The 25,373-nt window shown below is 36.8% G+C and overlaps 1 protein-coding gene across 1 annotated transcript in view; it reads right to left on the reverse strand.

The window, feature by feature from the left end:
- Positions 1–25,373, reverse strand: part of LOC128995730 (inositol polyphosphate-4-phosphatase type I A-like) — a 62,122-nt gene that overhangs the window by 31,102 nt on the left and 5,647 nt on the right. Inside the window, exons 2-10 of the mRNA XM_054420749.1 lie at positions 19,685–19,810; positions 18,139–18,207; positions 14,975–15,142; positions 13,761–13,887; positions 12,940–13,013; positions 12,045–12,199; positions 11,774–11,952; positions 10,069–10,204; positions 9,098–9,300 (exon numbers count right to left, since the gene is read on the reverse strand). Of these exons, the coding sequence (XP_054276724.1) occupies positions 9,098–9,300; positions 10,069–10,204; positions 11,774–11,952; positions 12,045–12,199; positions 12,940–13,013; positions 13,761–13,887; positions 14,975–15,142; positions 18,139–18,207; positions 19,685–19,802 (1,229 nt within the window). The 5' untranslated portion in view covers positions 19,803–19,810. The remainder of the gene's footprint in view (positions 1–9,097; positions 9,301–10,068; positions 10,205–11,773; positions 11,953–12,044; positions 12,200–12,939; positions 13,014–13,760; positions 13,888–14,974; positions 15,143–18,138; positions 18,208–19,684; positions 19,811–25,373) is intronic.

Genomic DNA, 25,373 nt, shown 5'->3' on the forward strand with positions numbered 1-25,373 from the left:
ACCTTTTTGCTGGATCAGCGCTGATATGGCATCGTTCAAATAGACAACGCATAGGATCATGGGAGCAACTGAAGACAGAACTTAAGGCCGTATTCCAAAACCCAGATTATGATCATCTGCTGTTGAAAGAAATTTTGAACCGAACGCAAGGAGAACATGAAAACATTGATTTGTACCTAGCCACGATGAATGTACTGTATAGTCGCCTCACTGAGAAGGTACCAGAAGAAAAACAACTGACACAAATATTAAAAAATCTTAACAACTACCTGCAAGATAAGTTATGTATGTTGAATATCACCAGTTTGGAGGAATTACGGAACTTAGCTCGCCGTGCTGAACTTGGAAGGATCCGCTCGACTACTCAACACCCGCCACCAAAACCTAACATCGTTATGGAACCTGACCTAGCCTATTGTGGACCCAGACGACAACACGGGTCACAGTATGTCTCAGCGATTCAATCAACTCCCAGATTACCGAACCTAACCTGTTGGAACTGTGGGGAAGGAGGCCATATGTCGAGATATTGCCAGAAACCGAGGAAAACATTTTGTTATGGGTGTGGCGCACCTAATGTAAAGCGAGCTGAATGTCAAAAATGCACTCCAAAAAACTTGTAAGGTTGGGAGTTGACAACAACCTTATCGTTAACTCCCAGAGAGATAAAACCAGTACTGAATTAGGCCTAGATAAAATAAATTATTTATTTGAACCAGTAGAAAATGATCCGAGACCTTATCTAAAAATCAAACTTTTTGGAAAACCAATGCGAGCCTTGTTAGACTCCGGAGCCTCTCAATCTGTATTGGGCCAGGAAGGATTGTGGGTAGTTCAGAAATTTCCAAATTTATTGAACCCGATCCCTGATAAGTGGATTGAAACAGCTGATTCACAAAAACATGAAATTAGAGGTACAATGAAGGTGCAGATTACTCTAGCAGGACGATCCAGAGAAACCAGTGTTTTGGTAGTTCCTTCATTAAAGCATTCTTTGATTCTAGGGATAAATTTTTGGTCCGAAATGCAAATTATTACAGATTTTCACCAGAGAACCTGGGACTTTTCACCTGCCACCCTTAAGCTATCTTCTATGAACGTTCCACCCCATGGACTGCAGACCGAAGAACATCTCACTACACCGCAACGCTTAGAATTAAATAGATTCATGAATGAATTTCTTAAAGGGACCGATCAGCCTATCCTAGGGAGGACCAACTGTGTTGAGCATGTTATTGATACTGCGGACGCAACCCCGGTTAAGCAACGTTACTATCCGATGTCACCGGCAAAGTTACGGGAAGTCAACGAAGAACTAGATAGGATGTTAGAACTGGGAGTGGTAGAGAAGAGTAAGAGTCCATGGTCATCTCCTATTGTTTTAGTGGACAAACCTGATGGGTCAAAAAGGTTTTGTGTTAATTTTAAAGCTCTTAATTCAGTTACCAAACGGGACGCTTATCCCCTCCCGTATGTTACCACTATTCTGGACCGCCTTCGTGATGCAAAATTTCTTTCCTCATTAGATATTAAGTCAGCATACTGGCAAATACCGCTTAGTGCAGAGAGTAGAGAGAAGACTGCGTTTACAGTGCCTGGTAGAGGATTATATCAATTTATAACCATGCCCTTCGGACTCCATAATGCCCCGGCCACCTGGCAAAGATTTATTGACAATGTGCTTGGTGCTGATTTGGAACCATCGGTATTTGTATACTTGGATGATGTAGTAATTGTAACTCCCACTTTTGAGAAACACCTGGAGGTGCTGAAGGAAGTAATCACCCGATTACGTGGAGCAAAACTGACCTTGAACACCGAGAAATGCAAAATTTGTCGTCCTGAACTCAGATATTTAGGCCATGTTGTCGATTACCGAGGGCTTAGGGTAGATGCAGAGAAGGTCGAAGCCATTCTACAAATTCCGTATCCAACATCACAGAAAGAAGTCCGACAATTTTGTGGCACCGCCAGCTGGTATCGGCGCTTTATCCCCAATTTTGCCTCCCGTATATATCCGCTAACCCAATTGCTAAAACGAGATCAGCGTTTTAGATGGACAGGTGAATCCCAACAGGCTTTCGAAGACATTAAAACTTGTCTGGTGTCTGCACCAATTCTTACTTGCCCAGATTTCGGCCGACCATTCACTGTCTCCTGTGATGCTTCGGCTAACGGCCTCGGTGCAGTCTTGAGTCAAGAGGGTGAGGGTGGCGAGACAGTGGTTGCTTATGCAAGTCGCACTCTAACAAAAGCGGAGCAGAAATACTCTGCCACGGAAAGGGAATGTTTGGCCGTGGTCTGGTCAATTGAACGCTTCCGACCATATGTGGAAGGGACTAAATTTCAAGTAATTACCGATCACTACAGTTTGCTCTGGTTATATAACCTTAAAGATCCCCAAGGCCGTCTTGCGAGGTGGGCTTTACGTCTACAACCATATGATTTCACTCTAGTTCACCGAAAAGGCAAGGACCATGTTGTGCCTGATTTGTTATCTCGAACGACAGCAGAAGAAACCATTCCACCTAGTACGAAGGAAAAGGAGCGGGTGAAAATTGGAGTGCTAACGGAAGTAGCCAATACGACTGACCAGTGGTATGAGAGAATGAAGAAAAATGTTCAACAGACCAAGAATTTGTATCCATTGTGGAAAGTAGAAGATGGACAGCTATGGAAGATGACTCGAGACCGACTACGCCTACCTGAAGACGAAGAAGAATGGAAGATAGTGGTTCCAAAAGATAAGAGAGAAGCGCTATTGGCCCAAATGCATGACGCCCCGACCGCTGGACATCTGGGATGTAATAAAACTTTCCACCGACTCCAAAATCAGTATTACTGGCCTAAAATGCGACAAGACGTAGGGAGATATGTGGGTAGATGTACCACTTGTCAACAAGTAAAATTTGATCAAAATAGGCCTAAAGGGTTTTGCGGCTTCCGTCGTGGAGTAGACAAACCCTGGAGCATGATTTCTGCCGATTTGATTGGACCATTACCTCGCTCTACCTCAGGATTTAAATATATATTAGTTGTAATAGATACGTTCACAAAATTTCCGATTCTTGTGCCTCTTCGTGCTGCTTCAGCAAAGTTAGTTGCAAAACATTTGGAGGAAGATGTATTTTTAATGTTTGGCATTCCAGATTACTGTCTCTGTGACAACGGGGCAGAATTTGTTGGAAAAGAATTTAAGCAAATGATGGAATCATATAAAATTCAAATACTTTACAATCCTAGCCGACACCCTCAGAGTAATCCAACCGAACGAGTGAACAGAACGATTGGAACTATGTTACGGGCCTTTGTAGGTGAAAACCACAGGTTGTGGGATCGAGAACTGCCTAAGTTAGGATTTGCCCTGCGATCTGCACGACATGAGGTCACCGACTACTCCCCGGCCTACTTAAATTATGGAAGAGAATTGTACACTCCAGGACTAGAGAAAAACTTGGACCCAACCCCGAACGAAGTACCGGATGTGGAAGCAGAAAATGTGGATAGTTATGGAGCCAAATTGTCCAACTTGAAGAAAATTTATCGATATGTAGAGAGTCGTTTGAAGAAGGCCCACGAGAAGACCGCTCACAGATATGATTTGAGGAGACGGGAAGCAGAGTTCCATGTGGGAGATAAGGTGTGGAAGAAAAACTATCAACAATCAGACGCCCAAAAGTTTTACTCGGCTAAACTAGCACCTATCTATACCGGACCGTACTGGATAGCAAAGAAATTATCTAAGTTAGTATACACACTTAAGGACCAGAGAGGCAAAACCATCGGCAACTGGCATATAGGAGACCTAAAACCATGTATATAGAAAATTTGGGAAATTTTCTGGTGGGTAGAGGGGTGTTTGTCACGGTTAAAAGGCCGCCCCAATTATTCGTCATGGAACTGATCACTCCATGTTAAATATCTACACTGTTTGACGCGTCACAGTGGACCGAATATAGTATCCAGCGGAGTTTAATTGTGTTGGACACCCTAAAACCATAATCAACGCTAGTACGGTACTGAAACGGAGCGAGCTTTCGAACAAGTCAGGACAACCAATCAGAGCGGTGGTTCGAGACAACTGTCAGCTGACTCGGAACCTTGGAGTGGAGATTGAAAGTGAAGACGCTGAATCATCCTCATTTGGCCGCCATCAGACTTATCGTTGAGACAAGAAATCTCTGCAACTTCTGGACGCCGGTCTACAATTTTGCCCTCAGATTCTTAAGGATTTATATACTGAGGTAAGACAGTCGGGATTCCAGAAAAAGTCTTAAATTGCTTCAGGGTTCCAAATTCTATTAATTTGTTTGTAATTAAAATCATTTCCAGTTGTTCAAACAAGTTACAGATTGCCGTAGTCATCATGAACTTGGTTTTTCTCAAGCCAAATTAACACGAAATTATAATTCCAGGGTTGACCTTATGTAGGTAATTTAGACAACTGTGGGTAAGACACAAACAATGTTGATAATTTTATAGTTTTAAGTACATTTTCCCTGTTTTATGATAGAAATTGTCTTGTAATTTTCATGTTGGTGCAAAGCAATAAGTTTGCAACAGGAGTCAGTCACATGGTCTCAAATTTTGCAAAATCGTTTAAACCATTTGTTTACAATCAGTTTTGATTTCTCAAAGTTAGGTTAGGTTGTCCAAAAGGAAGAAATGATATATTTAGTAGTTTTTAGAAATTTTTGTCATTCTTGGCCTAGGCCTACCTTGTACTTGTTCACCATGCTTTTGTTCAAATGTAGTTCAGTGTTTTAAATATTTCTTGTTTAGCTTAGAAAATGTAATCAACCTACGCTCACTAAATTAAATATAAAGAATGTATTTTGTAAATTATTTATTTTGTAAATGTCAGAAACCAAATTGTTGCTCAGTTGTTCTAAGATAGGCCTAACTTGAGGCAAGAACAGTTTAAGACCTAGTTTCACTTACCGTTAATGACCTTTTGTCATAACAACTACAAAATGGATTAAAATTACAGCTAATCAAGGCCTAGCCTTCATGGAACACATGACTTAAGTTATAGGACTACTGTTAATATTTAACCAGAACAGAAATTATTCACGAGGAATTACAGGGTGTACGTTCCGGCCTGCAAGAGTTCAGACCTACGTCTTATGAGAGATCCTACCTACGGCTTGTGAGAGATCCGACCTACTGCTGGAGAGACGTTACCAGAATTGGCCCACTTACAACCTTGGCCTATCCAACATCGTACGGGGCTGTGGACCTGGACCACGTCCACCCCTACCACCTGTCATCGCAGCGGACCTCCACTGTCTGATAAGTCCTAGGCTAGCCTTTACCGTAACTTTCATCTGACTACAGTTCAACTATCAGCCTACTAAATCATTTTAATTTGGCCAAATACAAAGACTAAGTCAATTTCTCTGGACATTTAACTTAACTTACTCAACTTCTGGTGCATCAAGATTCAAATTTCATTCAAATTTCAATCCAGTTATCTTCAGACTGTATTTTGTGCAACTCCAAGTGCCGAGGGAACTAGACGCAACTAAACCATCGTCTCAACATATTCTGTAGGCTAGGCCTAACTTTTAGAGATATATAGATTACGGTAATCGTTCGGATTGTAGCCGAAAGGGTAATAGTGTCTTTGATATTTGTCGCTGGTGTTGCCTAGTTTTAAGATTGTCTATTTTATTATTTTTGTGTATCTAGTATTGTGTCACATTATGCTCTGCCGGATTGATTAGAGACCTGATATATTTTGTCTCTGTTGTCCCCTGTTTAATTGTAAGATTGTCTATTATTATTGTGTATTTTGTGTCATATTATTGCTTTGTCGGATTGATTATTGACTACGGTCGAACATATATTTTGTCTAATGTTGTCTTTTGAGTAAAAATTAATTGTTGCTTTTCTGTAAATATACTTTGCTACCGTCTGCGCAGTCGGAAATTCCAAAAGCTTTTGGTCACAAAAAAAAAAATAATGTAAATAAATAAATAGCCTATTTGAGTTATATTTTAGGTTCAAGTGTCTTGGTAGTAACGAATACTGAACGAAGAACGTTGTATGTAGCATTTTGATTGATTATTATTTCGTACCGGACATTTGAGTCAGGCTTGTCTGTGCAAAATATTTACTTGTAATAAACCTTCGCTTATTTTGTCATATCTTGTGTCATTTTGAAAACCAGTGTATTTGTCATAGTGTATTATAGTGGGCGTAGGTGGGTCAACCTCTGAATTATCCAGTTTTATTCACAATTTTCTCAAAATTGAAACTCACCCCAACGCTAAGTCAACATAGATTTTAGGGACCTGTCGAACCTCATGGTATATAGGAGCATAGGTTAAGACACTCAATACTACAGAGATCTGCAAAATCTGTTACCATCCTGGGGCTGGAACGTTCCCAGTTTATCGACCAGCATCATACCCCGAAACTGGGTGGCGCCCTGCAGCATCACTGAAGTACTTGGTTATTACCCTGGTTCATAGGCTACCTATACACAGTTCCGCCCACGACCCGTCACTGATTGAGACCTAGCCGTGGAGTGTGTCAAGATACGGTAGGTTTTTCATTCGAAACATGAGTGGTTGATGGTTGTGATGATGTAGAACCTTGAGATGTCTTGTCATGTTCAAAATGAAGTAAGGTGTGATGACGTTTGTGGCATTTGAAGCAAGATGCTTTAGACTTACATGTTTTAACATCATGTTTTCCGAGGCAAGAGACACATCTGTTGTTGTCCTTTACGGTTTTAAAACGTTCATTTGAAGAAAGAGAGAGAAAGCTAGGACAAGCATAAACCTTGTGGCCAGTTGATGAGCAGACAAAGCAGGGAAATGAGAAAGGATTTTTTGAGTTGTCTTGATTTGATGGAGTTGGAGTAGAGACCATTGTAACTTTCTGAGCTTGAATGAAAGAGGGCTTGGAGGATGTGAAAGATTTGGGTTTAAAATTTGAATTGTGGTTGTTCGTACTTTGAGCAAACTTGGTATGTAACAGAGCGTCTTCCATTTGGTTACACTCTTGATTAAGAAATTTGACTATTTCGACTACTTCTGGTAGAAAATGTGTTTCGCATTTTATATTAATTCTAAAAGCCTCTAGTTGTTTTAGAAGGTCATTGTCTAGTTTTCGTAAGAGTATGGTGGACAACAGAGGGTTAGAGTTAGAAGTAATGTCACAGTCAAGAGCTTTAAGTGCTTCTGTGTGTTCATAAAACAAGTTGAGGAACGTTCTGAGACATTTGTTTGAGGTAGAGGAAATGTCCGGTAGGTCGATCAGTTTGTTTAGGTGAAGTGTAGTTAACCTTCGGGTGTTGTGGTATCTGTCTCTGAGGAGCTGATAGGCAATTGAGTAATTGGCTGAAGCTTCCACTGGACTGAAAGCTTTTACGAGATTTAGTTGTTCATTTTTGAGCACGCTGAGAAGATATTGAAATTTAGTGACGTTTGAAATGCTTTCATTCAGATGGATGCTAGTGTCAAATAAGTTGATGAAACTTACCCACTGTAGAGGAGAACCATCAAACGTGATGAGGTCTAGTTTTGGGAGTCTTACGTGAGCAGATGATGAAGCTGAGATGTCACTAATTCTTGTTGAATCTTTACTTTCTTCTGGAACATCTTGCGGCTGCTGTTGGAGAAGGGCTTCAATCCGAGACTTGGCTTCGACGAATAGCAGTCGCAGTTTGTCTTCAGTGTCACATACTGCATCCAAATCTAATTCTTCTGATATATGTTCCAAGGCTCTTTCCAGGTAATTTTCATAGGCTTCATGTTTCTTTTCTAACTGGTTCGAGAAGTTGTTTAAAGTTCTGATTTGTATCACTGACAAGATTGAGGGGGAAAGTGTTTCAAGCTCTTGTACAGATTTGAGAATCTTTTCAAAAGAATTTTGTATGAGAAGGGTTGATTTGTTGAAGTTTGAGAGTGAAATTGATCTGGTAGCCATATTGGACAAAACAGATGGAGTGAAACTTTACTAAGAATTAGATAGAGTTTGTGACACTATGAGAGTGGGGAGAAACATAAAGAGATTGAATGATAAAATAAAGATATTTCGATAGCTTGAAAGTGTTCTGAAAATTGAATCCAAAGACTGAAATTCAAAATCCAGGCTCGATTAGGACCAATGAATGTTTTGTAGAGAATGAAATTAAATGGAGATTATAAGAGGAGAAAAAAATGAACACACTTTTGGGATAGGAGAACAAGCACTGTTTTATTTACTTTTTTATACACAACATGTGTTAGCAATAGAGAATAATTTAATTTGATTAAGAACACATGTTAGTTGCAAGGAAAAGAGATGTACATTAAATAAAACATAGAGTGTTAAATAATATGAATGGTTAAAGTTTACTGAACACCTAAAGCCTAGCTTTAGGCTGGCGGTGCTCTGTGATGCTTACAAAAACAATATGGGAATTCCTGATCAAATACTTACAACAGTTGCTGAGGGAAGGTGAAGCACAGCCGACTCTCTGCCATGACCTCATGTACACTGATGTCACCTCCCAGCCCAGAGTGGAACCTGTATGTCTGGACTGTGGGGTTGGCAAACAACAGCCGCAGCTGTCCCTGGTGAGGTAGCTTCTAATACAAATACTTACAACAGTTGCTGAGGGAAGGTGAAGCACAGCCGACTCTCTGCCATGACCTCATGTACACTGATGTCACCTCCCAGCCCAGAGTGGAACCTGTACGTCTGGACTGTGGGGTTGGCAAACAACAGCCGCAGCTGTCCCTGGTGAGGTAACTTCAACTACAAATACTTACAACAGTTGCTGAGGGAAGGTGAAGCACAGCCGACTCTCTGCCATGACCTCATGTACACTGATGTCACCTCCCAGCCCAAAGTGGAACCTGTATGTCTGGACTGTGGGGTTGGCAAAGAACAGCCGCAGCTGTCCCTGGTGAGGTAGCTTCTAATACAAATACTTACAACAGTTGTTGAGGGAAGGTGAAGCACAGCCGACTCTCTGCCATGACCTCATGTACACTGATGTCACCTCCCAGCCCAGAGTGGAACCTGTACGTCTGGACTGTGGGGTTGGCAAACAACAGCCGCAGCTGTCCCTGGTGAGGTAACTTCAACTACAAATACTTACAACAGTTGCTGAGGGAAGGTGAAGCACAGCCGACTCTCTGCCATGACCTCATGTACACTGATGTCACCTCCCAGCCCAGAGTGGAACCTGTACGTCTGGACTGTGGGGTTGGCAAACAACAGCCGCAGCTGTCCCTGGTGAGGTAACTTTAGCTTGGAGCCCAGCCTGGGTGGCAGCGACTGCGACCTGCGGTGACAGTGGATCTGGAAAAACACAGAAACGTGTGTTGATAAGTTGAATCCTGCACTAAATCCAACTCTATTCCGAGGTGGAATTGGTTTATGTAGGAAGTCACCAACTTTTTTTTATTTGGGAAATAAGTATACAATGGACACTTGTTAATCCAGTAGGTTTGGAAATCCTGCTTAATAAATAGTGATTCAAAGTGTTTCAGTGGTAGGTATCACAATTTTTTCCTGCGATATACTGTTGTTTTTCAGTACACTTACTCGACTGTGTTTCAGGGGTTTTCATTCAACTTTCACTTTTACCAACCACTTAGCCAATTTTTTGTTCAAGGAAGGCTCTAGGTCAGGATTTTTATTAGTAGAATAAAGAGATAGTAGCTAGCTCAACTTAAGTGGCTTATACATGGGGGAAGTAGACAGCAAGTTGCTGATTGCAAGTACTTGTTATCTGAAATTACTGAATACTAACAAGTAATTACTGAATACTCACTACAGAAAGTAACTCTATAGACAAGGTAAGTATGCATTGAGTCTGGCAAGTAATTATATCCAAAAACTTGCCGTTTTTACTTCCTCCTTCTATTAGTCGCTTTAGAGAAAAATAGGTAGGCCAAGGAACAAAAAGAAAAAAGAAGAAAATCCATAATAATATGTACCTTACGGAAATATTGGGTATTCTCTGTGTCTTCTACCTGATAATGAATGGCCTACCTATACTTTTTCCAACATAAGCCAGCTGTTATCCTTCAGTAAGGTAATTTTTGCATGAAGACACTGACTCACCGCTGCAGTATCTATGCTGGCTGTCCTACAAGGTGTAGACTCAGTGCTAGGAGTTCCCTGGTCTTCTCTCTCCAGCGCCCAGACCAGAAGACTCAGGAATCCCACAGTTGTCCCAGCACAGGACTTGAGAGGTATCCTGCACACATAATGAACATAGTATACACTATAAATGTACCTAAAAATCATCCTATCTTAATCTTAGAGATACAACTGATGATATAATCCTCCCGCTAACAAAAGAAAGGGAAATGTAGAAACATTAAAATACCCCCGCCACAGCAAACCTGCAGACTAAGCGAATTTCCATTTGACTGATTTGATTTACACTGAAATGTCTACTTAAAAATATAACATTTATTCCCGATTTAAATAGAATTAGTTTAACAAGTACTTAGGTTTGCTGCATCAGGGAGGGTAAAACTGTTTTTTTTTGTAAAATGTTAATAGTTAGTAAGAAATAAAAACATTTTCTAAATTTGATCAAAATATGTTCATAAACAAGCAAACTACAACACTTTACTTATTCTCCATAAGAATAACATGGGAATTTTCAATTTCAAATTTTTTGGAATTTTCTCCGTAACCATTAGGCGCATAATAACGCTTCAATATACTAAATTATTTGTTTTTTTAAGCTCTACAAAATGGTTTGGAAAGAAATTGCTAAATTTTATTTTTTTAGGTCAAAAATGGGAAAAACCTATTTTTACCCCATAAAACCCCCCCGTAAACCCCCGTTACCATGGTCCGATCATGCTGGATCGCGAACTCGTTTAAATAAACGTAGGTCTACACGTTTGTACCAAATTTCATCAAAATCGGATCATTTTTGCTCGAGTTATCGTGCTAACGGACACATATGTATATAAATATATATATAAATATATATATATATACCGGTATATGAATTTGAACGGATGGTGTTTTTGGCCTCTAGGGACCTCAAAACGAAAAAAAAAAATCGGTCCCGCGTCCAGGTCTTACCATGAGTACTACGGTAATAGCTTATTCCCTATATGGGAAATTCGCTAAAATTACTAATTTTCTTCATGATTGCAGTTGGTGTTCACGATTTTGCCACAATTATGGGAGACAATGATGACGCTGAAGATGGTCAGGACTACGCCATGACCGCAAAAGCTGTTCTCGATTTCCCCATGGCCACCGATATGTCCTCTAGGGAAATATTGGGTATTTTTGTGTGTCTTCTATCTGTTCTATGGCCTACCTTCAGTTAGGTCATTATTGTATGAAGGCATTTAACCATGATCACGGAAGACATTCTCAGTCATGACCGGGACTGCGGGAAATGTTCACCAGAAGATGTCCTCGATTATACTATGACCGCAGATAATGTTCACATTTTGCTGTTATAGCTGAAGATGTTCTCAATCTTGCCATGACAACAGGAGTTGTTTTTTATTGTACTATGACCACAGAATATGATTTTGCAGTGAAGGCAGGTGATGTTCACAATGATTAAACAGTCGAGGTTTTCATTCACTAACGGAGTTTCATGAGCGTTTCGTTTACACAACTAAATACGGTAGGTCGCTGGCTGTTAAACACTAAAAAACGGTCTTAAATCCATCACAACAAAATCGCACTAAAATAAGTCAAGATTTTCTTGGTGATATTTCACAATGTATGCATAACTCCAGGATTCCCCAGCCTATGGCTACTCTGTACAATGTAGTCTATGTACCTGAGTCTCTCGCAGTCCTGTAGTGTGCCTAGTGTGATACAGGCACTGCCCAGGGGAGTGGCTGTCTGAGACACAGGCTCTCTCACGTCATACACAGTCAGTCTCACCTTGGAGCTGGCGTTGAGGCCATCACTGGAGCGGAAACTTACGGTGTTCAGGAAACTGGGATTGCTGCTTTTCTGTAGAGACAAATCAACAATGGTTAAGCAAGTTAAATAACAATTGTCGAGGAGATTTAAAGCAATAAGAGCAATAAGCAATGAGACGTTACCTCTATGACCTCGGTCTTGGCGTACTTGAGTAGTACCCTTTCCTCAGGAATGTACACATGCACCAGCAGTACAGGGTTGGGAGGACGGCCATGGCCGTCACACAGTAGGTTGTCACACGAGAGAGATACCTCACACAGCGGCAACTCACACGGGTCTACAACACACGGTATATCATCTGTGAGCCAACATGCATAAAAATATCATGAGGTATCAGGGCAATCATAACTTAAAAAAGGCTTTTTTTCAAAATAAATAGGCTATATCTTTGATCAGAATAAATTGCCACACAAGTTTAAAACTATGACTACATGCCCAGTATTTTAAAAAAATTATAGAATATTTTGAGGGGAAAGTCAAGTGGCTAAGGATTTCTCCTGAAGAGCTTTACTTAGCCATAAGCTAGTTTAGCTAGCTTACCTAAGCCCAGAAACTTATAGGTACACAGTAGAAGGTCACATTTGATAAGACTGATAATTTGTCCTCATATAGGACTTCAACAGAAATAACACACATCTGACATTACAGAGAAATGTCAGTTTAAGTTATAACTGAATAAACTTCAGTGTTCTCGTCTGTGGGCAAGATGAAGAAAAAGTATAGTCACATTCTGTATTTACAATTCAAAAACTTTCAGGATGTAACATTTTAGCCGACTGAGACAAATTCATTTTGTAAATATTAATGATATTGAATGCTTTTGGAAAATAGTACTGATTAACAACAATCAATTTTTAATGTCATACTTCAGTGGAAATACTACGGTTGGGTCAGTGAAGAGTTTTTGCAATACAGGCAAAACAAAAACTGGAGTAGTAAATATTGTTTATAGAACAATTGTTAACAATTTTTGGTAGTTTTGCGGTTTTATTTAGAATACAACTGAACACTATTTACCTAGAGTCTGGTTCCGACGTAACCGCCACATCTGGATATCCAGATCCGGGTCTTGACCTCTACGAGTTTCCAACCTGCAATGTTATGAATTAAAACTAGTGTTAACAATGTTTTACAAATCTTGCATATGCCTGTCCACATAAGGTATAGACGCACGTTCCACCTGTGCGTAGAACATATAGCAAAACAATGGGTGAGCTGGTACAAGGGTGAAGTGAACTGATAAAAAGTAGTGGCATGAACCAGGAGACGAACCTACGACATTGCCGCCTTGGACCCCAAGTCTGTGGCGCTACCGATTGAGCCACAGACTCATCATTTGCCATAGAGTAGGCACCTAGTGTTCCTTTATTTGTGCTTCACAATGGGATGAGAGCGCAGATTGTAGTATTACGGTTCTTTAAAGCTTAATTCGGAAACAACAATTATAATAGCTTGAAAATATATTATACCTACACAGAAAACTTAACACGTACTGTTTTTGACTGCAGCAAAAGAACGGTCGTAGTTGAATTGAATTGACAAACAGCTCCATAACTACATAGCTTCACATCTACAATGTTACCTACAGCTCGTGACAATCTGGCATTTGGCTGATCCGCTACTAGTGTTTAGCTCAAAAACGATGTCCCATCTTGCGGGTTGCATCAACTGTCCTCGCAACCCTATGAAGGCGCTCAAGTACATAATACAAGGGGAGTCAACCCCGAGAGGCAGCTGAAATGTTTCCAGTCTTTTCCCTACCTCCACCCCACTGCCCACACTAGGCCAAGTGCCAGCTTAGATGTCAAGAGCTGTACGTCCAGTACAGTAATAGTTACCTCTGCTGTAGAGCTAGCAGCTGAGTCCTCATACACTCGTGGCTGGACAGCTGGATGGCCTGCAACCACTGATCCCTCTCCTGCAGACTCAGAGCAGCCACGTGTTGTGACAGGCCTCCTTCAAACACTGCCACAACATACAGGGGGTTAGAGATTGAATAGGTATTCTAAAATGATAGCAACGAGAAAAATAATTATCAAACAATTGTGAAAATGTTAAAAAACCACGTCGATAAAGATTCTCCATTTGCAAACCTATGAAAGGTTTTTGTTTTCCATAAAATCCCTAGATTTGTTCTGTCTTTAATTTTTAATCCATTGACACAAATGGCATGAAAAATAACTGATAAAAAATCAAGTATTAAATTATTAAGTGCCAGTTTTATCAAAATCATACCCATAAACAAGCAAACTACAAAAGTTTACTAAGACCTACCCTCCATAAAATTTAAATTTACAGTTTTTTGAAGAATTTGCTCCGTAACCAACAACTCACTTCGAAGGTCAACAGAGCTGCCATGCCATTTCTTGGCACTCAATCTTTTGCAAGATGAGTCAGATTACCTATGACTGGATAATCAATTCTGCTACATTGATAATATTGATTTTCTCTAATTAACAATACTAAAATTGAAAAAATGAGTCTTACGATGTAGGAATGTAACTGTAAGCAAATGAATGCAAACAATCTTTAAAATCGCAACACAATATTTGGGTGTTTTTAAAACCTTGGTGTCTCAGACTTTGGCATAAAAGAGGGACAGGTTCCGCTCACAAAAAGTTGAACACACATTCGTTGAAAAAATATGCCAACTTTTTTGGTTGTTTACAGTGTCTTTAGGATTTAAACATAAGAAAATCACAACTAATTTATTAATATCATTAAAATTTTTATTGAATTTATTGTTTTTATGGAATTTGAATATAACATTTTAAAAAGACTGCATTTTTAAAATTTATAAAGCTTAAACAATAATATTATGGGAGATTTTGAACAAACAAACACATTAAAGTCCCTACCAAGATTCATAAAAATATCTCCAAATGGTTTTTAGTTATATATTTTTTAATCAAGAAAAACGGCAGCTTAAGGCTTGGACAAAGCCCAAATAAAAGATTTTACATGACATTTTTGACTTATATTTGTATGTAAAGTTTTGTCCTGAAGAACTCGTTACGCATTTTTGTGACACCCTGTGTGTAACTGTGCATACCTAGACTGAACCCAAACGGGCCATCAGTGGTGTTGGAGGTGGCGGGGGGATCCAGCTTGACGGAGCACTGTTCCAACACGACTACACCCAGCGGCTCCGACCACTGGTCTCGGGTCTTGAAGTAAAACAGCAGGTTACCTCGCAGTCTGCACCACCGCTCTAGGCTAACTGTAAGTTAAGGAAAACTGTGAGACCAACTAACCAAACAAATATGTGTAACAAGCCAACAATTTAAAATTACATGGATGTAACATAGAGTACATCGGAGCCTAAGTTTAAAAGATTTTTGAGAGGTAGTAGGCTTACATGAATGGGAATAGCCCACTTTGGCACAGAAAACACATGATGCTTCACACTATACACAAAAGTAGCCAGGAAGACGTTATCCTTGACAGTGGTGGTATCACAAATCTTCCAGTGGAAGAACGCTCTCACCACTGTCGCGGAAAAATATGAGTCGCTTACCAATATATAGGATCTTTGAAAAAAGCTGAGTGGGATTGCTGTGAGCACTACACAGCTGATATTAGATTGGAAACAGTTGGACCTGAAGATTCTCTCCTTCCGACTCAAACCTTCCTCGGTTGAAATTCTGTCAGTAATAGTGAATGGTGATAATTTTTGTGGACAGTGTTTTTGTGCCGGAATGGACTGTTTCCATTCAGATAAGCCTGCTATCGTAACATAAGTATTTACGATAAATTATATTTTACTATTGAACTGATATACTTAATTAAAACAAAAAGCAGTTTAAAAGGTTAGCTGTAAAAAAGGACAATGAGGTCTTGAGGCCGGCCTTAATAAATAAGTATTTTCATTTCAAGTTCTTTAAACTATCGACTAAACTCAAATTCTTCGGTGTAAGAAGTTATTCATCTATACTAAAGTTTTATTTTAAAAATCTTTATCCATCCTACATACAGTCCTTAAGACAAGGTGCTTAAAAAACATAAAATGTAGGATATTTTTTCCAAGTTGTCTGGGTGTTAAAACTAAGAAAACATTTTTTATCTATTCTCTGGTCTATTTCTCATCACATTGTCATCCAAAATGAAACAGTAAATCAATACACTGTAGATTTAAATTTTTTCATTTTAACATCTTTTTACTAAATGAAATTTGACACATGATCATGTTTCACAAAACCGTTTCTACTATCTATAAGCAATACAAATAATATTATACCTACGCTAATAAATACTTGTATAAATTGAAAACCCTTCTAAGTACTTACCCGTTCCTCTACTAAGTGCAAAAATCTACTCCACTAACAATACTTATGCAAAACACACTATTTTTGGCAAAAGCAACACACATTACAGCACAAACTATGCAGCGAAGGATGCAAACATGACAGAATTGCATGTAGAAAGGCAATAAACGATGATGCAAGAGGCACTGGCACGAGTAACTCACCCCTCGGTTGACACTGAACGACTCAAAACTGCAACTTATGGGTAAGACAGAAATATAAACCATTTTATCCACGACATTGTGTTGTATTTGTGTAACAGCTTAATCTGATCAAGGAAAAGGGAAGAACAAATATAGATTAAATTTTTAATCAATCCTTACTTTTACAAAATGTGATATATGTGATACTTATCGATAACAATTATTTCAGTTATATTGTATCAACAAGCAAGAATAAAAAAAAAAATAGTAAAAACAATTAACTGGCCAAAATTATTGTTATTTATTTTAGAATAAAGTATTGACTCAGGGATAGACTGATTTAAACAAACATGTATTAAAAAGAGCATTTACTATGTATAAAATTTTATTTATATCACTGATATCTAAAGATTTAAAGGGAATATTATAAACTATCGGAGACTAAGCCAGGCTTGACCAAAAACTCTTAATCAAGGATTCAGCTTCTCAAAGTTGGTGAAATAAAAAAAAATTAAACTCCTATGTATGACAGAAATATAGCTTAAACTTTTTTCATTAGATTTTTAAAGATAAAAAAATAAAACCAAAATGTAGTATATTCAATCTTGTTATAAGTTACAAACCTCTTTCTTAGCTAGATATTTTTTAGTTAGAAGTCTAAAGGTAAGGTATACTTCTTTGTCCATATAATTTTAAAACACAACCTATATAAGTCAAATTTATCTTTATTATTTCAGTTTAATGATTACTATTGTTACTATTTAACATGTTGATGCTGCCAGAATAGCAAAAACAGATTAGAAAGATCAGAACTTGACAACTGATAAGATAAAACTTAACACGGAGATAAACTGGTGTGAACAATTAGTAACAGTTGTTAAACAAGTAATAATGAATATAAATACTTAATGTTGTTTTTAAGCTGAAACAAGACACATTGTACACAACACCTTACAACTATAGTTCGGCCGCTTAGATAGCGACCTGCGCGCTAATGCTAAACCAATGCTAGAGGAGATCGCTTTCTAAGCGGCCGAACTATAGTATTTTTTACTGTTAAAAGTAGACATCCCATTACCATATTTTAAGTTGTAGCCGGTTTAAAAAGAAGAGTCAAACTAGATTTGCGTCTAACAGCGTGTGTTTGACGACAACTTTTGATTTTTGTTGTACACAACAACTATTTAACTAAGCCAAACTGAAAGATCAATTTACCGTAAACTATGGCACCTTTGGGTCATGAAAGTGTCAAAAACTAAGAGATAAAATGGATTACAACTGTAGCCTACTCTGTTATCGGGTTATTCAGCTCAATTATTTATGAATGGAAATTAGCTACATCTATTCACATTGATAGGATGTCTACCCTCTTCAAAAGTCAATGGTCTGTTTAAAAATTTTAGGCAGTTTGAGGGGAAGTGATTCCATCCTCAACTCACCCTAAACTTTGAAACAACAGCCGACAGCTGATATGCAGATTAAGCTTAAAAAGTAGCGAGGGCACAAAGGAAACCTCCCTCTTAAACCGCCTAAATTTTGTGAACAGACTTATGTGCCAAATACAATGAAACACTGGGGGTTAAACATAATTCTCCAGCAGCGACAATCAGCTTTACGACCCCTCGACCTGCAAACAATCACAATAACACAGACGACAGGAAAAGAAGAGCGCCCAACGTGTTAGTCGCTACAATAGTGTTAGCGTGAAGGTGTTAAGCCACGACACTGTTGGTTAGTGTTATCCATGCGCAGTTAAAAGTGTAAAGTACCTTTGCTGGTTCCACTATAGCAGCTCAGTTCACGTAGTTTTCCCCGTTTCCCTCTTTTCGAGTCTTTCCCTGGAACGTTTACAAGATAAGTCACGACCCTACCTGCCGTCACCGCAGATTAACAATGCCATGCTCTCACATAGAAAACACACAACCGAACATGCCAGAGCAGGCTGAGATTACCAGTATTGAGTTAATGGAGTGAAAAATTCGATTATTTAAAATATATTGATACACTAACAAGATGTGTGCTATACAGTAAAGTACCACAAACTTGGCATAATGTTGTTGTAACTTGGAAATTAAAACAATCAAAGTAAATGTAAGTTTTCCAAAATTCTTCATTACTGGTAAACTCTTAAATAAACATTTTATAGAAACATAATGAACTTACAACACTAGAACATGCTGGAGGGGGAACACACATTGAAAAAAAAACAACTGTACATAATTAATACTAATTTGTTAAAAACGGAAACATTTAAGATAAGTAGTGCTACCCCTCCCAATGTTTGATGGATGATTAAGTTAAATATTAGTGTTATTAAACAAGAAAAATAACATAGAGAAAAGATTAAAATTCATATTTCAAAGCAAACATAAATTAAGTACCTATACCTATAATAAATAACTAATTTTATAATAAAATTTTGTAGGTATTAAACTTTCTCCCATGATTCAAACTCCTTTTGTGTTTTTTTATAACAACTATTTTAGTTAAGTTTACTTGAAATAACATCTTTAAGCAGAGTAGGTATTAAATATATAATAACTCACCAACAAACACAAAACAGAAAATATAGGCCCCTAGAGCCTATGCAAAATTAGGCCAAAACAAATAAAACTTTTAAGTTTTAAGAATGTTAAAAAAACAGAAAATATGTTTCTGAAGTCAGTTTAAAAGAAACATATGTGGCCTAAAGAAGCCCAATCATTTAGTAATTGGAATAACAAAAAAAATTAGAAAAATATTTTCTAGCACAGAAAAGTTTCTGTCAAAACCAGAATGATCGGCCTTCAGAGTTGCCAGCAAACAGTTAATATAATAGACTTGATTTACATAAAGCTCTAAACAATGCAGTTTAAACAATGATACATCCCACCTGTGTGTGCCCTTGCAACCTATGAGACGATACATTCTTTCTCCGCATACCATTAAACCTACATGTGGAGATAGGTACTGTGGAATCAATGGCACTTGAGATTTGTAAATAATCTGTGTATAGGCCTAATTCAGTTTACTCAACTGATTAACTTTATTTTTAAATGTTAAATAATAGTTGTTTAATAGTTTTTCCATTTATAAAATAAAATTAAGTTTAGAATATGGAAAAATATTCAAGTATCTGTAGTTCAAGGTTCAAAATAAAACAGCACTGACTTGTAAAAAAGAGTACAAAAATGCACAACGTTCAAGGTTAATAAAGTAAGGTAGCCTAAACAAATGTATACCTCCAACAAGGAATGCGTAATGCCAAATGCTCGGTAAACGTCACAAAAAGGGGCTTTCAAAACGGATGCACCAATGTTATTTGACGCTACTCACTCTCTGTCCTACGAAAGAAGCCTTCCTGGCGTTCCCTCAGCAGTAGAACACCTTCCTTGTCAAACTTCTGCGAAGGTTGAGTAGCCAGGGTCAACAGTTCTTGCTTGTTGTACCTCATCCTGGCCCCTGAAATGCAGAAAATATTGATTGGTAGGCCTATACATTACCTATATACCTGGCCGCTAGAATGCAGAGTAAATTTTGACTCATTTATTGTGGTCCCTGAAGACTATGGATTGGTATATCATGACTACTGAAATGATGAGTAAATAGTGATTAATTTATATTCACCCCTGGATGGCAAAGTAAATATTGACTGATTAACTTTCCCATGAAATGCAGAGCAAATAACAATTTTTAATGTTCTAGCCCTTCAAATGCATAGAACTATTTGATAGGTAAATCCTAACTAATTTCCCCCACAAAATGCAGAGAAAAAATTTATTTATATGTCCTAACCTTGAAATGCATAGAACATTTAGATTGGTACTCCTGGCTTCTGGAATACTGAGTAAATATTGAATAACTTATACTGACTTTAAGAGTCCTAAGAGTCCTAAGAGTATACTAACTTAAGAGTCCTTGGAGCCTAGACATTTTAACTCATAAAACAATTAAAAACCTACAATGAACATTTCTAATCTCATAGTATACTAGATATTTAAATTTAATCACTTTGGTACCTATTTGAAAAAATAATTTGAGATGGTAAATAACTCTTTAGCGGCTGTTTGAAATTATATTCATACTCATAACAAATTTAACATTGCTCTTATGGCGGGGGAATCCAAGATGGCCGTTGGCTTCCATATGGACTCCCTTGAAAAACAATTTAAAACTACAAAGACAATTTCTAATCCCACAGTATATTAGATATTTAAATTATAATCACTTTAGTGTTTGAAAAATATTGTTGGATGATAATTAACTCTTCAGCAGCTGTTTAAAATTATCCAAGATGATGGCTAGCCTCCAAGGACTCTTAAAATGTAGAGCAAATATTGACTAACTTATCCTTGCACATGAAATGCAGGGTAACTGATTGATTTATTGTAACGCCGGACATTTAATGGCTTATGTTGGTTAGGGAAAAGACCCTCTACAGTCGACAATTAAAATAAAACACTAAAACTAATTTTTCAGTTTTCTAAAAGCCTGAATTCTCTAACAAAAATGTTTACTACACAATTTCGTTGTTTCTCACTTATTCGACAAATGAAGGGCCCCGGTCTGAACTCAAATCATGTAAGAATTTAACCCGAAGGGTGTTGTATTACTGACAACGTCAGATTATCAATATTGGGTTTATCTCAATGCATTTGATTAAGATCAAAATAAAAATAAACTGGCCATTATTTTCTGCATTATTAAGAACTATGAAACATTTGGTACATCATAAAAACTATGATATACTGAAATACTGTCACAAAGTACAATACAATTATATTAGGCCAATAACAAGCCTAGTTCAATAATAACTAGAGCCAACTCATAAAAACTAACTCTGCGTTTGTAACCTCCAAACGAGGCCATAGTTTGTGGTGTCCTGATTGCTAATTTGCATACAAAACCAATTTTAAATATAACTTATTAATCATGCTCTAGTAGTTTTGCCTTGATTGTGGTCATCTTCACATTTAATAATGATAAAGTATGCCCTATGCATCTTAAAACCATAGAAAATTAATAAGTTCAAGGTCTTTTTAGAATTTAGAATCTGAAATCATTTGGAAATTAATTAAAGATTAGAAAAAATAGATTACTGACAAGGTAGTGGGTATGTGTTTGTCAGTTTATTTAAAAATTTTATTTTACTAATAGCTAACTGTGGCTTTAAAACACCTTTTTACTGTGGGAACCCCAGACACCAGAATGATTGGAAACAAGAAACACAAATATTTTCAAAATATTTTTGGAGGTGAATGAAAGGTTCTCCTAAAATATTGTTTTGGGGGCTTCAAAGGTATTTGGTTTTGTAAAAATCAGACTGAAGTTGCAGCATGTTGTTTTATTGCATTTAAATAACAATTTTACACTACTTGGCCACCGTTGTTTTAGATTACACATGATTGGTTGGTGCCATTGCTTAATCTTTGACTATTGATACAACTATTGATATAACTTTTTACAACTACATTGTTCATAATAAAACTGTCAACAACAATGAAGTATAACAATAAATTTGTTAAAAACAATGTATAAATTAATTGACATAAAAAGGTACTGTAACTTATTCTTTTAGGGGGCAGCAAACTAGAAACAAAACACCAAATTTTTAATGTCCATGGAATTAATCAATAAAGGTTTATTCCCTAAAACTTTTTTTGTTGCTGGTAGTCACAAATTTTGTTTTGCATGAAGTATTACTTGATAGAATCCACAGCTAATATGAGCCAAAAAATTGAACAATTCAAAGAGAGTGGAGCCGTACTTCCTTAACGGTGGACACGGCGGTTGCCGGGGGCCTCGGCCTAGGAGAGGTCTCAAATTTGTTGTCTTGATAAATTTATTTCTCTTTTTTTCCGCGATCAATGGAGATGTTGATAAAATCTCCGCGACCGAAAAAGATCTTTACTATTTCGCCATTAATGTAAGAGTTTTCACTAATCACACGGGATCGCGGAAGATGTCCAGGATTTTATCGCTACCACGAGAGTAGAAGATCATGTACCTGCAAACTTGGAAGATCTTCACAATTTTGTCATGATCGAAGGAGACAAAGATGATCTCCGTAATAGCGCATGATGTTCACTATTTTGCCTTGAACGTAGAAGATGTTCTTGATCACTCCGGGACCGCGGCAGATGTCCACGATTTTACTGTGACCACAGAAGACGCCTACAATTTGGCCGAGATTACAGATTTTGTACAAACCAGTTAAATAGTATATCAATTAATAGGCCTACATTTGAAATGCATTATTTCCAAAACTAACTGATTTAGATTCAATGAAGGCCAACATTTTTTATTCAACCCGAAAGAAAAGAAAAATGTCTGGATGCTGAGATATTAGGCTACTATTTAAAAACATAATAGACTTATTTATTAGCTTTATTTAGACTTCTGGGTCTTTTTGAATCGGATTGTTGAAAAAAGGTCAATTCATCGAGTTGAAGCAATAACACATGTATTTCTACAGCCTTCAAATCAAATCAAATCAAATCAAAATATCCTTTATTCATGTAAGTACAATTGTACAGGAATAGAGTCAGATATTACAAAATAAAATGTTTTACATTTAAGAACTAAAAATAAGACAGAATATTTATTTTATTTGTTCTCCCAAAACTCTTCAAGAGAATAAGGGGAAATTTTAATCAAATACTGTTTCAGACAATTTTTAAACTTTTTTGTATCATTTTCATTTAGAAGTATTTTTGGAAGATGGGACATAAATTTATTTCCTGCGAATTTTGTTTTCTTTTTATAAAATTCTAGATTGTGTCTATCAATGTGAGATTGAGAACGAGTGTTATAATTATGACTAATTTTGTTTGATACCTGAGTTTTTGTAATATTTTTTGCATAAATAATAGTTTCCAAGATATATAGTCCATGAACAGTTAGTATTCCAAGATCGGTAAAAATATGTTTTACCGAATCTTTCCTTTTCAAATTAAACATTGCCCTAATTGCCCTTTTCTGGTACGATAAAATCCGTTTTAAGTTTTTTGATGTAGTTGCTCCATATATACTGATTCCATAAGCTAAATTAGAATGAACTAAGGCATAATATATTGATATTAATGTTTTTAAGCTGCAAACTTTATACATTTGTCTTAAAGCAGATACTCCTGAAGACATTTTTTTGATAACATGATCAACATGTTTGTCCCAGGCAAGATTTTTATCAATTATTAAACCAAGAAATTTTGTATGTTCTACCTGTTGTAATTTATAATCTTCTAAGATTATGTCTGGATTTAATTTGTTTTTGTTTTGTTTTGTAGAAAATGATACAAAATTAGATTTTTCAGGGTTTAAAAGAAGGTTTTTGCTATCTAAGAATTTTTTTATGATGGAGAGACTGGCCAATGATGATGCCTCAATACTTTCTTCTGAATTTCCACAAATGGTAATATTAGTATCATCAGCATACAAACAGGCCGCCCCGCCCACAGGCATCAAGTCCGGCAGACCCCTCAAGTATATTAGGAACAAGAGGGGCCCCAACACCGACCCCTGCGGAACTCCATGGCGGACCATCTGCATCTGTGAATTAAACTTTTGGATGTAATTATATTTACTTGAGAAATCTGATTTATAATGTTCTATCTCAACATATTGTTGCCTAAGAAATAGGTAGGATTTAAACCAATTTAATTCTTTGTCATGAATACCTAATTTTGATAAAGTGTCGATAAGATTTTCATGCGATACACTATCAAATGCCCTTGTTAAATCAAGAAAAATGCCAATTACTTTTTCTCTCTTATCCACTGCATTTATTATACTTTCAATAAATTCAATAACTGCAGTGACTGTCGATTTGCCTGCTTGAAATCCATGTTGTTCTGAATCCATTAAGTTATGTTCATTTAAAAAATCCATCAATTGTATAAAAACAACTTTTTCTAAGATTTTTGAAAAAACTGGAAGAAGTGAAATTGGTCGGTAACAGGAAACATCGTTTGGTTCCCCTTTTTTGAAAACTGGAATAATTTTTGCTATTTTGAGTTTATTAGGAAAAATGCCTGAAATGAGAGAAGAATTTACTATATGTAAAAGAGGTTTTAAAATAGCAGGAAGAACTTTTTTAACAGTAATAATTGAAACATCATCATAGCCAGTAGAATATTTGTTTTCAAAAGATAATATTAATTTTTCAAGATCTTTCTCATCAATTTGCTTGAATTTGAATTTATTAATGGAAATTAAATGCTGAGAATGCACCACACTACCTTTTCCTTGAAGAATTTTAGGAAGAACAGAATTATCAACCACAGACACAAAGAAATCATTGAAACTATTACTGACCTGGAGAGGATCAGTAATAAATATACCATCTCTCAAAATATCAATGTTACATTTTGAAATCTTTTTGTTGTTTACCTCTGAGTTAATTAATTTCCAAGTTTGTTTTGCTTTATTCTTTGCATTATTTACTTTTCTATCAAAAAACATTTTTTTTCCTTGTCAATGCATTGCTTTAGTTCAGCTTTCAACTTTATAATGGTTATTTTAAGACTTTCATTCTTACTTAATCTAAATAAAATTTCTAATTCTTTAATCTGTCTTTTTTTGCATATTATTTCTTCAGTAATCCAATTACTTTTTTTGAAACAATTTATCGCTGTTAAAGTTTTAGGGAAAAATACATTAAAATAATGATTAAATATACTATAAAAAACATCATATTTCTTATCTATAGGCGCCTGATAGACTTCTAACCAAGTTTCTGTCAATAACTCTTTCTCAAAAAAATCATAATTATTTGTTGAAAATTTCCTTATTAGTTTTTTTGTTATTTTTTTACTGTTTTTGTTTGAGCATGAAACTTCAAAGAGTTGAGCATCATGGTCCGAAATACAAGTTACAATACCTGTAATTTTACAATCTCTATTCTCTATATTACTTATAATGTTATCAATAGCACTCTGTGAATTTAAATTTACATCTATCCTTGTTGGAAAATTTACCCAGTATGACAAATTATATATCTTTAAGATATTAACAAAATCTTTGTATG

The sequence above is a fragment of the Macrosteles quadrilineatus genome, unplaced genomic scaffold (genome assembly GCF_028750875.1).
Source record: "Macrosteles quadrilineatus isolate MER2022 unplaced genomic scaffold, UCM_ALF_1.0 Scaffold_5__1_contigs__length_97177068, whole genome shotgun sequence".
NCBI lineage: Eukaryota > Metazoa > Arthropoda > Insecta > Hemiptera > Cicadellidae > Macrosteles > Macrosteles quadrilineatus.